This window comes from Ceratotherium simum, chromosome 9 (genome assembly GCF_057802395.1).
Source record: "Ceratotherium simum simum isolate JZ-2026a chromosome 9, ASM5780239v1, whole genome shotgun sequence".
NCBI classification, from domain to species: Eukaryota; Metazoa; Chordata; class Mammalia; order Perissodactyla; family Rhinocerotidae; genus Ceratotherium; species Ceratotherium simum.
This window is the reverse complement of record NC_141908.1, coordinates 67,250,162-67,263,169: the sequence shown is the minus strand read 5'-3', so window position 1 is coordinate 67,263,169 and position 13,008 is coordinate 67,250,162. Positions and strand designations below refer to the sequence as shown.

The 13,008-nt window shown below is 36.3% G+C and overlaps 1 protein-coding gene across 9 annotated transcripts in view; it reads right to left on the bottom strand.

Moving 5' to 3' along the window:
- The window catches only part of PMS1 (PMS1 homolog 1, mismatch repair system component), a 76,810-nt gene that overhangs the window by 63,523 nt on the left and 279 nt on the right, over positions 1-13,008 (bottom strand). For 4 of the 9 annotated variants that reach the window (XR_015553239.1, XM_087435478.1, XM_087435483.1 and 1 more), the window contains exons 2-5: positions 12,528-12,712; positions 12,267-12,389; positions 6,942-7,093; positions 4,631-4,813 (exon numbers count right to left, since the gene is read on the bottom strand). Coding sequence is in view for 8 of the 9 variants with exons in the window: in XM_087435478.1 (XP_087291604.1) it covers positions 4,631-4,813; positions 6,942-7,073 (315 nt within the window). In the remaining variant the exon portion in view is untranslated. Of the gene's footprint in view, positions 1-4,630; positions 4,814-6,941; positions 7,094-8,808; positions 9,087-12,266; positions 12,390-12,527; positions 12,713-13,008 lie in introns of all 9 variants that reach the window. The other 5 variants (XM_087435480.1, XM_087435481.1, XM_014784682.2 and 2 more) reach the window with 5 other exon arrangements.

Here is a 13,008-nt window from a genome sequence, read left to right as displayed (position 1 = left end):
GATGGCTGGCAACTCTTCTAATTCTTCTGAGGGAAAAACAAGAGAAAAAATAAACTTATGCCATGTAATAAAGACCTTTGGTGAGAATTAGAAGGAATTTACCTAAGAATAGTTGTTACATTTTAGAAAGGATTTCCCAAAAATGTTGAGGAGTCTGCATGAACTTTGAAGTGCAATACTGCTTGCCAAAAAGGGAATGAGTAAGCTGATGGCATCATCACCTGTATGATACAGCCACATACTACTTTTCACATTCAAGTCCAGAGTAAAACTAAGCTTCATCTGTATGGGACATGACAATATTCACGATACTCTAATATGTACTATTTCATTTGACCCTGAAATCATTAGCCTCACTTTATAGATATTAAAAAAAAAGACTGAGGAAAGTTAACCTGTCTCATGGTCACATCTGATATTCAAACACTTGGGAATGAGAATTAGGCTTCTGACTCCTTGTTCAGAATTTGTTCTGATTTTAAGAAAATAAAACCATTCTGTAATCCTCCTAGAACTAAGGTATAATTTAGCCTCTATTAAAATCCAGTTCAAAAAACTTATATGAGTTTCTTAAACATTTCTTTGGAGGGAAAAAGAATATATATTTTATATACATTATATTAAAATGTATATTTTTATACAACCTAAAAATAAATATTTTATTATGTGTGTTTTATTTAATGACAGGAACAATATATACAAGAGTCTTCATAAAAAAATTTATGAATAGGTCAAAACAGGATTTTCACTATCTTTAGCTCATTCTAGTCAGTATGCTTAGTAATCAGTATCAGGAATTTAACACTGAAGAATAACAAATATCCCCAAATTATTGCTCTACAAACAACAACAAATTTCAAGAGAAGTTATGCTTGATAATATGATTTAAAAAAAAAAAAAGCCCTATGGGTCAATTTGTGTCAGTCACTGATACATTCATCATAGATTATGGAAGCAGTAATTCCATTTTTAAATATCAATAGGATACTCTGTATCTACAAAGTAGATACAGCCAATTTTGCTGAAAATTAATTTAATTTCAAAAAAATTAATTTGCTGAAAATTCTCCAGCTAATTTTGCTGAAAGTCTACTTAATTTTTTCTTTTTATAAAACTAAAATTATTAACATCTTTAAAATAATCTAACAAACAATAATTTCAACAATTGGAGTTTTCGGTGATGGCTGTTTAATAGTGTGACACTACTATATCCCAATTACACATTATCAATATAATAAACATGAGATGGATTATATCTCTATGACTTTAAAATTATCTGCATCAGTTAGTCTGTCATATAAAATAACCAAATAACTAATTTTTATTATGTAACTGCAATCTCCATCCAAAGATTTTCAAAATGAATCGCAGCCTCTAAAATAAATATGTAACTTCTATACTACATAGAAACTTCAATTCTTTCTGAGTGGTGAAGAATATTCATTAAGTTTAAAAAGTGAACCTTTTTCCCCAAAAAGCATTAAGTCTTCCTGAATCACAATATTTATTTTTAAATGTAATTGACCTTAACAAGCATATATTACTTTCTGTATTTCTGAAATACTATTCAGAATCCTCCCACGTTAAGTTTCAACTTGACTACTGCTTGATAACCTGTCTCCTGAGCTTACCATTGCAGGCCTGGGTATATTTATTATAATATGAGGTGTTTTTAAACTTATAAATACCTCTCTAACCATGCTAGTAAGAAGGCAGCATGAAAAACTCAGTACTGGAAGGCATGAAATTAGAACTGGATTCTTGGCTTTACTATGGACACATTATGTGTCCCTAAACAGGTCACAGTTTTCATATTCCATGTACTTCACTGTGCACAGTTCCTCTGAGGTAAACTACTTAGCACAGCACCCTGCGTACAGTAGACAATGAAATATTAGCTGACCAATTATTAGACTGTGTTTTAAAGCTGGAGTGAGAAGACTTGGCATTTAGCCTCACAAGACCTCAGTTTCCTCATCAGGAATATGAGGATACCGAACCACAGAAGACCTACTTTGCAGGGTGGCTTACCCACGAAGCTGACTAAGGCAAAGACTAGTGAGCAGGAAGTTTACTGAGGAGTGCTGCTGGGATGATCACTTGTGGGGGCATGGCAGAAAGAGAAGTGGAGCTGTGCCACAGTCACAACAAGGCCTTGGCTGACCTCAGAGGGGAACTCTGGAGCAGAGACAGCATAGCAGAGTTGTTCTGAATTGGATAAATCATATGGCTTATGTACAATATATTTTAGAAAACTAAGTATAGTGCTGCCACCTAGCAGACAAAGTTGATATGATCAATTTCAGTTCTGAAAGGTTACATACATCTTAGAAAATACAGAAATGCCAAATTATATATTTTTCAAAAATACTTTGCCAAAATGAAACTTAAAGACTTATCTGCTAAGTTTGGACAATAGCTAAAAAATAAAATACTTACGTTCTCTAACAAATTATATGATTTCTAATATAACCATTGAGAGGTCATACAATAGTACTAGTCCTGGGAGCTTCAGAGGTTCCCTGATACAAATCCCATCCTATTTTAAAAACAGACTCTACACGATCCCAGGGCCATAGGTTCCCATATATAGTCTCTCGGGAGAAAGATGGGCAATGCCCGGTTGTACCCTCTAGTGACTCTTCCCTAAAATCTATTTGGAGACTCAGTGAACACTAAATAAATCAAGTGCTGAGAAACATAAGAGAAGCACAGAGTGCACTAGTTTTTGGATACCGGTTTAAGCAGAGTGCACTTAAGGAATGACAAGGTCTTTCCTCCTTTAGTGATGTCTGAAGATCTGGATTCTAAGAAGCAAGGGCCCCTAGTCCTCTGGGCTAAAACAGCAAGGTCGCCCACTTTAAACTCCACCTCCTCCCCCACTCACAATTCCTCCCCCACTCACAATTTTTCTTTCTTACTTAGTCATCACCTTCAAGAGCCCCAAAGTCAAAGAGTAAATGAATACCTCGTCAGGACCCTATTCACAAAAAATGGAAAAAACCTACACTATGCCAGCACTCTAAAGGCAAAGGGAAGACCACAATAAGCCTGAAGAATGTATCACTGCTGGGAAGACTAGGCTACTAAATTGATGTCCAGAGACCAGATAAGGAGAGAGAAACAATATCTCACATCCATGCCACTTTTCTGAGAGAGAAGGTATAAAGTCCTATCATTTTATTGCATCTGAGCATTCTCACCTAACTAGGGTCTGCCGTCCCAAGCACAAATGAAGGCTTACAAGGCCACTGGGCAAACTTAGACAGCTCAAGAGACCCTCACAATTACCATGTCACTCACTAGCACACAGATACTATCACACTATAACACAGAGCTTAACATACATAGAGAAACAGAACAGCACAAAGAAACTAGTAGAGTCATGGGATAAAACATAACCGAGATACATGGAAATGAAGAGATCAAGGTTCTAGATGGGCTTTGCCACAAATTAGTTACATAATCTAGGGCAGAGGCAGTGAAGTATAATTGGTAGTATGCAATCGAGTGGATCAGGCAAACTCAGGGGTTTATAGACACTGAAACACCTAACCAGCAGTGAGGAGAGCAAAGTTCCAGGATCCAATCTGCTTCTAATTAGCTAGGTTTAGGCCAAGTCAATTCGCATCTCTAGAGCACAATCTAACAATCTGTATTGACTAGAGTGGTACTTCCAAAGTATGTTCCACAGAACAATAACAAGAAAACAGAGATATGCTTCTCAATAAAAGGGTTTCATAGTCAAGTAGGTGCAGGAAAATGAACCTACTATAAACCATCAACCTTAGAGATGCACAATGCACTCTCAGTAAAGGCTCTGAAAAGTGCTTATAGTTAAGATATGTTTAATTTTATTTAATACCTTTTTTCCAAGACAATGGGCCACTAAACCAGTATTTCTTCTTATAAACATTAACACTGTAAAACACATTTTGCTGTTCCTCAAAAAATTAAACAGAATTACCATTTGACCCAGCAATTCCACCTCTGGGTACATACATAAGAGAAATGAAAGCAGGGTCTCAAACAGACATTTGTACACCCATATTCATAGCAGCATTATTAACAATATCTAAAAGGTGGAAACAACCCAAATGTACCCCAATGTCGACAGATGAATAGATAAACAAAACGTGGTTTATACATACAATGGAATATTATTCAGTCTTAAGGGATGAAATTCTGATACACATTACAACATGTATGAACCTTGAAGACATTATGCTGAGTGAAAAAAGCCAGACACAAGAGGACAAATATTGTATGATTCCATTTAAATGCAGTACTTAGTATAGAAAAATTCAGAGACAGAAAGTAGAATAGTGGTTACCAGGGGATGAGGGGAAAGGAGAATAGGGATTTATTATTTAATGGGTACAGAGTTTTCAGTTTGGGATGATGAAAAAGTTCTAGAGATGGACGGTGGTGATGGCTGCACGACAATGTGAATGTATTTAATGCCACTCAACTGTACACTTAAAAATGGTTAAAATGGTAACTTTTATGTTATGTATATTTACCACAATAAAAAAAAAACACTCTTTGTCAAATACTGGGTTATTTTTCTCTTAATTCTAATATTCTGTGATTATAAAATCACTAGCACAGTCAATATAAATTACCTTACCTCAGCTACAGAACAAACTGACCCCAAGGCTTCTCCACGAAAACCGTAAGTTGTCAAATTTTCAAGATCTTCATGACTATTTATTTTTGAGGTGTAGTACTTTATTGCCATTACAGGCGCATCAATGGCTTTGATACCCTCACCATTGTCTCGCACCTCAATTTTATCAAATCCATAGTTCTCCTATAAAAAGTTAAAAAACACTTTTAGTATATAAAGGTATTAAACTTACAATATTTAGACACAGAAAGAAACACAAGTGAAACAATTTTTGTGGTTTATTTATCTTTTATGGAATCTTAACATTAAGAAAGCAAGAGTTGAATTTCTTAATTCCTATTTACTAATAGGAATTTACTAATTCCTATTTATGGTACAATGGGCAAGTCCCTCATTTTCTCTTGACTTAGATTCAACTTTAATATAAGGAAGTCAGTCTGATCTTTAAGGTTCACCTGAATTGTTTCAGTATCATAGGTATTTATGTCTAAATTTATGTTGAAACTTCACTAAAAAAATTCTTCTAAATTATATATATCTTTGCATGTATAATCTCACAAACAAAACAGAATACCATCACCATCACCATCAAAAACACCACCTAGTTCCACCCACCAAGAGTCTAGCAATTATCATTATTCAACTTGACTTTGAATACCTTCTCCCTTGAACATTTTATTGCTTTCATAAGAAATTCAAATATTTACATTATAACTTTCAAAATTTCCAGAGAATTTTGAGAACAAGATATATATTTGCCTGCCTAAAAGTCTTAAGTGAAATCTGTCAGATACAATTATCTAATCCTATTTAATTATTATCAATTGTATTCTAATCAGACTGAACTATGAAATGTTTAAAAACAATAGTCTTTCTTTGATTTAATTTAATAAATATTTTTCATGTTTATAAAACTTACAGAACATTATTTAAAAACAAAATACAGGTTTGATATGGTACAGAACAGTGGTTCTCAGCATCAAGTAGAAACTTGTTAGAAATGCAAACTCTTGGGCCACACCTAGAATCTGAAATTCTAGGGCCCAGTAACTGTTCTAACAAACTCTGAATTATTCTAACGCCCCCAAACGTTGTGAGAACACTGGTATAGAGGAAAGATTTTGAATGGGGTTTGGAGTCAGAAAGACGTGAATTCCAATCTCAGCTCCACTACTTACTAATTATATAACTTTGACCAAGTTCTCAGAACCTTAATTATTTGTAAAATGGGTACTGTAGTAGCTAATTCACTAAGTTTTTATAAGGAGCAACTGGGATTTTATATATATATAAAATATACATACATATGAAAACTATAGGTTTCTTTCCTACAAAGATATTCATATCAGTATTATTTCTAATACTGTAATACTAGAAATAAGATAAATATCTGATAATCAGATGATTACAAAAAAACGTATCCTTACTTCACGCAAACAAATTTATTTACCATTTATGTACCAAGTACTGGCCAGGTATGGTGGACACAAAACTGAAAAAAATATAGACCTTATTTATGAGCTGGTAATTTATAATAGGGGAGGTAGACACACAAAATAATTATAATAATTCGTAATGAGTGTCATAAGTCATATTAACTCAAATGATTTAATACATAGCACTTAAATTTAAAAATGTGAAAACTATGAAGCAACATGGGAAACGGTTTTAAAATAAGATGAGGTTTGGGGCTGGCTTGGCGGTGCAGCGGTTAAGTTTGCGTGCTCCGCTTCAGTGGCCCAGGGTTTGCCAGTTCGGACCCCAGGCGTGGACCTACTCACGGCTCATCAAGCCATGCTGAGGCAGCGTCCCACAAAGAACTATAGGGATCTACAACCAGGATATACAACTGTGTACTGGGGGCTTTGGGGAGAAAAAAGGAAAAAAGAGGTAGATTGGCAACAGATGTTAGCTCAGGGCCAATCTTCCTCAAAAAAAAAAAAAAAAAGATTAGGTGAAAAACTAAAATGCAAATGAGAATATATAAAGCAAGTAAATATGAATAACCAAGGATAAATATTAGTAGAAAATACAAATTAAATTTATGTTTTAGGTGATGGAGTACTAAAGAGTAAGTTTTCTTTTATAATTTCCTTTAGTTTTACTAATGTAGACTTAAACTAATCAACTAATGTTGATTTAAATTAAAATTTATTTTTAAGAATTTACTCTTAAACAAGACAAAGGGTCCAATGTCCTAAGAATAATTTACTGGTACATAGAAAGAACAGAAAGGCAATAGTTGTAAGGAGAAAACATTTGTCCAGCCCTTTTTTGCTTCAAAGGTATTTGGCTCCTCAGGGACTCTCACCAGTTTAACATCTATGCTTGTGGCACCAGCATCCAAGGAGTTTTCAATGAGTTCTTTTACAACACTGACCACTGAAGTGATTATCTGAGAACTTGAAAGGAGGCGAACTGTTGCTGCAGGCAACTGTTTCATTCTAGCTTTTAGCAGAGTAGCTAGAAGACAAAAATACAAGTTGTAAAAATAACAATTGTTAAACATTCCTGACTAACAGAACTGATGGCAACAAAAACAATAACAATAATAGCAGCTCAAATTTATTGAGCCCCACTGTATGCCAGGATCTACTGTAAGCACACACAGTATTAAATCATTTATTTCATACAAATACTCTTTGAAATAGATGTCATTATCATCTCCATGTTATAAGACTAAGGCATAGAAAAATTAGTTGGTAAATCACACTATGGTAGTAATTGAAGAACAATAAGCACAACTGTGCTATAATGAGTGTAATATATACTCTGCGTGGCTAGGAATGACCGGGTGGTGCTGTCACCCCAGGATGCGGATAATGTCAGTCAGTTACGTGCCTTAATGGCAGTCTCACGTAAATGTCATTAGTCATCCATATGTTTTGATGAGTCACAATGCCTTTTTCAATTACCGAGCTCTTTTGGAGTTAGGATATGTAGATCCCAGAATTACTATTAATCTGAACCAGTGAGATCTCAGACATATCAGATAACTATAACTATCCTCTACATTACTCTGCCTAAAACATCATTCTAATCATGTGGCTCCCCAAAGCCTAAATAAAATAGAAGTACAATGATGTACACCTGAAATTTTTACAATGTTATGAACCAATGTTACTGAAATAAACAAAAAATTTAAAAAATTAAAAAAAAAAAAAAAAGATAAGGCTCAAATCTCTGTGCTGGTATTCAAGGTCCTTTACATGCCGATCCAACCTGTACACCCAAAATCTCTCTGCCAGTAATTGTTTTAGCTATGAAACCCTTTGTTTGAAACCATTTCAAACGAAGAAACAAAAAATCTTACATGGAAATCTCATACATAAAATATGCAGGGAGTGGGGTTTGCATCTGCCTTAATGCCTAATTTTAGAAAAGATTTCAGGAAAGAAAAAACACTAGCTTGACAACATGTAATTCCCCTATAGAGTCAAGATTTTCTTTGACAAAGAACAGGGGAGAAAAAAACCCCAGGTACTTAATTTACCATGATTAGTTACAGGCTCACATGATGATTTGATCCTATGGAATCTAGGATCAAACAAAACAGCAATGCCAGAAACAAACAAAACAAAACAAAAAGGTGTCCATTTAAGATTTTTTCTCAGGCAACATAAGACATAAGCCAAGCAGAGTCATGTCAGTAAGAGGCAGTAACCGAGCAAGAAATAGAGTATATCCACAATAACAATCACACAGGATTTTAAGGGATGCATTTCTGGGACGAGGCCAATATCCTGAGCTCTGAGTGGTGTTAACTGGTCACAATTCATAAATATAACTATATTCTGCTTTGTACAAGGCAAAGCTGATTAGCACAGTGGACAAACATGCCAGATTGGAGTCTAAAAAACCAGGTTTTGGGGTTTATCTTCATTACACGTAAACTGAAGCAAATCACTTAAATCATTCTGTAAAATCAATTTATCACCTGTATAAATGGAGATAAGGCCTCACTGGTCTGTTGTGAGGATCAAATGAGAAAGCACATGTAAAATGTTGTGTAAATGATAAGGCCGTATAAAATGTACACTATTATTACGATGAAATATGACTACGTAAAGAAATGCTGGGAATTCTTTTTTAAGTCAACAATTACCTTCTAATTAATCTATGTATTTGATTTAGTTCTTGGGTACCCAGTTTTAAGGAGAACAGCTGTGAACAACTACCTCTCAACAGTTTTTGTGGCTCTCAAGGGCTGGCCTTCCCCAATAAGTCAGGAAAACAGTTGATGGTCAAGCTGCTCCATTGTCTTAACATTCACACAAATTAGTGCCATCATCAACAAAAGGCACCCTCTGCGCTATCCCCAAGCTTCAGACTGGTTTCAAGTGCAAGTGTATAGAGCTGCGTTGTCCAATATGGTAGCCACTAGTCACGTGGCTATTGAGCACTTAAAACGTGGTTTCTCCAAATTGAGATGTGCTAATACACTCTGGATTTCAAACTCAGTATAAAAAAAATATACAATATTATTATTTTTTTACACTGATTACAAGATAAAATGATATTCTGATGTACTGGTTCACATAAATTATTACAATTTCACTATTTTCTTTGCTCTTTATAATGTGACTATTAGAAAATTTAAAATTAAATATGTGGCTTACATTATAGTTCTACTGGACAGCACTGGATAGAGGAGTAGTAAAAAAAGCAGGCTCTAAAATCACACTGCTTTTGGTTCTATCCTAGCCCTTACACTAATAGCTATATGATGCTGGGGAAATTAAAATTAAACTCTAAAATTCAATCATCTAATCTACAAAATGGGGGTGATAATATCATATGGTTGTGGTGAGAAATAAATAAGATAATGTATATAACTTATTACAATGTTTGGCACATACATGCTAAAAGATCCCAGGATACTTGGACTAAATTGAGTTCCTCCTAACTCCCAAAAGGATAAACTGCCCACCACTTCTAACCCCCATCCCCAAAGGGGCTAACCCATGGCCTAGCATCAGGTTAGGCTTGCATTCAAGAAGTCTTCTAGACTTCTTGAGAATCCCAAGGATCTAAGAAAAATACTGATCAATCAAGCTTTGCGGTATAAACCTACACCAACCTTAACCTTCACTCTTTCTGGGAAATCTCCTTATTAATCTCATCATCTTTGTCTCATTTTCTACAATCCCTCTTCTAAAATCTATTTTTTCCCCCCAAGTCCCTAATTTCATCCCAGTGTTTCCCATTCTCTAGTTGACTGAGATCAAGTCCATAGCATGAACTCTATCTTCACACACACCTCACCTCCTCCACCCCACTGTGTCCTCTGGTTTCTTAAAATGTCTGCACCTCTACCCATACTCTTCTTCCCTCAGTCTCAGGTCAATGTCTCCTCCTCCTAAGCTAACACACCTAGTTTCTTTATCCAGTCCTCCCACAGGCATCTCGGCCTTGAAAGCAAACACAAACAAAAAATTCTTCCCTCAACCGTATTACCCCAATGATTATCTTCTTTCTTTTTTTATGAAGCCAAACTTGAATAAGTAATCTATATTCACTGTCACCAATTCCCTACCACCGACTTCTAAAACCCTTGCAAAATGGCTTATAGCACAACCACTGTCAGGATTCTGTTCTCTTCAAGTTCACCAATGATCTCTTACATCCAAATTCTTTTCTCAGGACTCATGTTCCTTGATGTACCTGAAGCACGTGACTTTGACGATATCCCCTAATTCTCAAGGATCTTTCCATCTAAACCTCTTTGATCTCTTCACGTTTTCTTCACTCTTCCCAGAAATGTAGGCATTGCCCAATCCCTCTCTCCTCTTTCACATCTTAAAACCCAAAGCTTCAGTTACAGAATAATATCTAAATCTATATCCCCAACAGTGATCTCTCTCTTCCCAAGTTGACAGGCATTTCTAACAATGAGTATCACTGTTATCTCAAAATAAATATTTGTAAAACAGAATTTATCCTCTTGCTCCCCTCCTCATGCCTTCCACCTAATTTTTGCTATTTCTCTTAATAACACACTGCTTTTTGTGACCAAGATCAAAGACCTCAATCCTCCTTTGCCAGCAATCCCACCCTATTTGCACCTCCACCTCCTAATGCAATCCTATCTATCATTCCAGACCCAGTTCCGATAACATTTGTAACATGGTCCTTTCTGTTCACCCAACCAGGAAGGATCCTTCCCTCCCCCTACATTCCTAAACAACTTGGCTTGCATCCCTCACAGGATACTTATCACACTCCTGTCCTGACCTATACAACTTTTGAATGCAGGGAATTATATGTTATGTATTTCTGGATGCAACACAGAATAATCAGAGTACTTCGCTCACAGCAAGCACTTCATGAATATTAACGAAGGGCCACAAAAAAATAATTTTATCAGCACCTTCCTCATGCCAATGTAAACATTAAGAAGAGCATCCTCCTTCCCAGCAAGTCACCATTGCTTCAACTCCTTCCCTTTATATACTCTATTTTAACTAGCCTCTATATCAACCCCTACCTCACCTGTATCTCCTAACCAGACATTTTTCTGACCTCCAGGGCCTATTTCCAGGTATCTTCTAAATATCATCATTTAGATGACTTAGAAGCACCCTGCACTTAACATGTCCCAAACTGATCTCAGAATCTTTCTCTAACTTTCTTCCTATATTTCTTGTTTCATAATAAAAATAATAGCTAACATAAGCAACTTTATATATATTACCCCATTTAATCCTCACAACAACCCTATGTATACTATCACTCCTCTATCACAAATGAGATTTAAAAGCTTGATAACTTGTTCAAGATCACACAACTAGTTAAGTGACAGATGCACATCTGCATATCTTGGCAGTTTGACTCCAAAGGCAGTCTCACAAGGCAAAATTAGAAACCTTGAAGTCATCCTAGAAATTCTTCTCAGTCTCTACATCCTGCCACCCAGTCCTATGTATCCTATTACTAAATATTTCTCAAACTAGTCTCTCCTCTCTATACCTATAGCTACTGCCTCTGTTCAGCCCTTCCACATTTCTCCCCTGAACTATTGCAGTAACCACCTAATTGATATTTTGCCTTGAATCTCAACCCCCTATAGGGTTCTTTCTGTAATTTAAACGTCATCATGTTGCTACCCTACTTAAAATTTTATGAAGATTTCCAATTGCTAACCAGGTAAAGTCCAAACTCCTTAACAACTGGACCTCTCTCTATCTGTCTGATCTCATCCTACTATTCTTCAAATGCACACTAGGCCAGTTGTACTATACAGCTTGTCTCTCTTAATGTGGTGCCACTCACTCCTTCCTTAGCTCCCAAGGTTCCTTTCTCTACCCATGACTTCTAACCATCCTTCCAGATTTAGTTCAAGTATCACCTCCTCAAGGAAGCCTTTCTTTCCTTCTCTAATCCCCGTCGCTCCAAGAGATCATGCATTCCTTCCTCTGTACTCTCATAGCACCTTTTCCTTATTTCTAACCCAAAATTCATCACAGGTTATTCTATTGTTTTTCTGTCCCTTCCTCCTGGCTCAGAGTTCTTTGAGAACAGAGATTTTATATTAATCTAATATCCCTTGCATAACCTCTGGAACATAGCACGCATTCTACTGTATATGTACTAAATGGCATCTTTTGAAAAGTGGAAGGGTTGATATCAGGCTTACAAGTCACAGCATAGAACGACTGAGAATGTCAGGAATCAGTCTTCCATATTTGCTGAGAGGGAAATCAAACACTCCTGAAAGAGTGCTGATGACCAGGAAAGTCAGTTAAGGACAACAGCGTACCTAAAAAAGAGGCAGAGATCAGAGAACTCATAGACTTTAGGGAAAACACAAGGGAATTATTTAAAGAACATAATAAATCTAACCCAATTGTTTTCATAGAGCCAACAGAAATGCAAGATATAGTCAACATTCTCTTACACCAATTTTGAAATGTTGTTGAAAGTTATTTCAGCATTTTAAATCATAAACTTTGTGTCCTTCAAGGTAATGAAATTCGATTTCAAAGATGACTCCAAATCATCTGACTTTTCCTCTCCGTTCTCAAATAACCAATTTTCGGTATCCACATTTCTTCAGCACGTAATACAGGTGCCTGTCTTCGGCTTGTGGATAAACCCAAAATGACATCAGTAAAAATCGTGGTTAACTGAAAAGAGTCTACTTGCACCACTCGCACGATGCCACAACATACAACGTTAGAAAACGCCACCTCACTCCCAAGACACGTTGAGTTACGGCTGTCAGGGGTTCAAGTTTCCGCCTGGCATACAACTTTGTCCTGCACCCAGTGGACCCGGGGAATCGGCTGCGCCTAAACACATTTAGCCAGGAGAGGCCACAACCGCCGCGCGCGGGGGCGCAGACGTGCTGGGAGCCCGTTCTCCACGCGTGCGCGCCC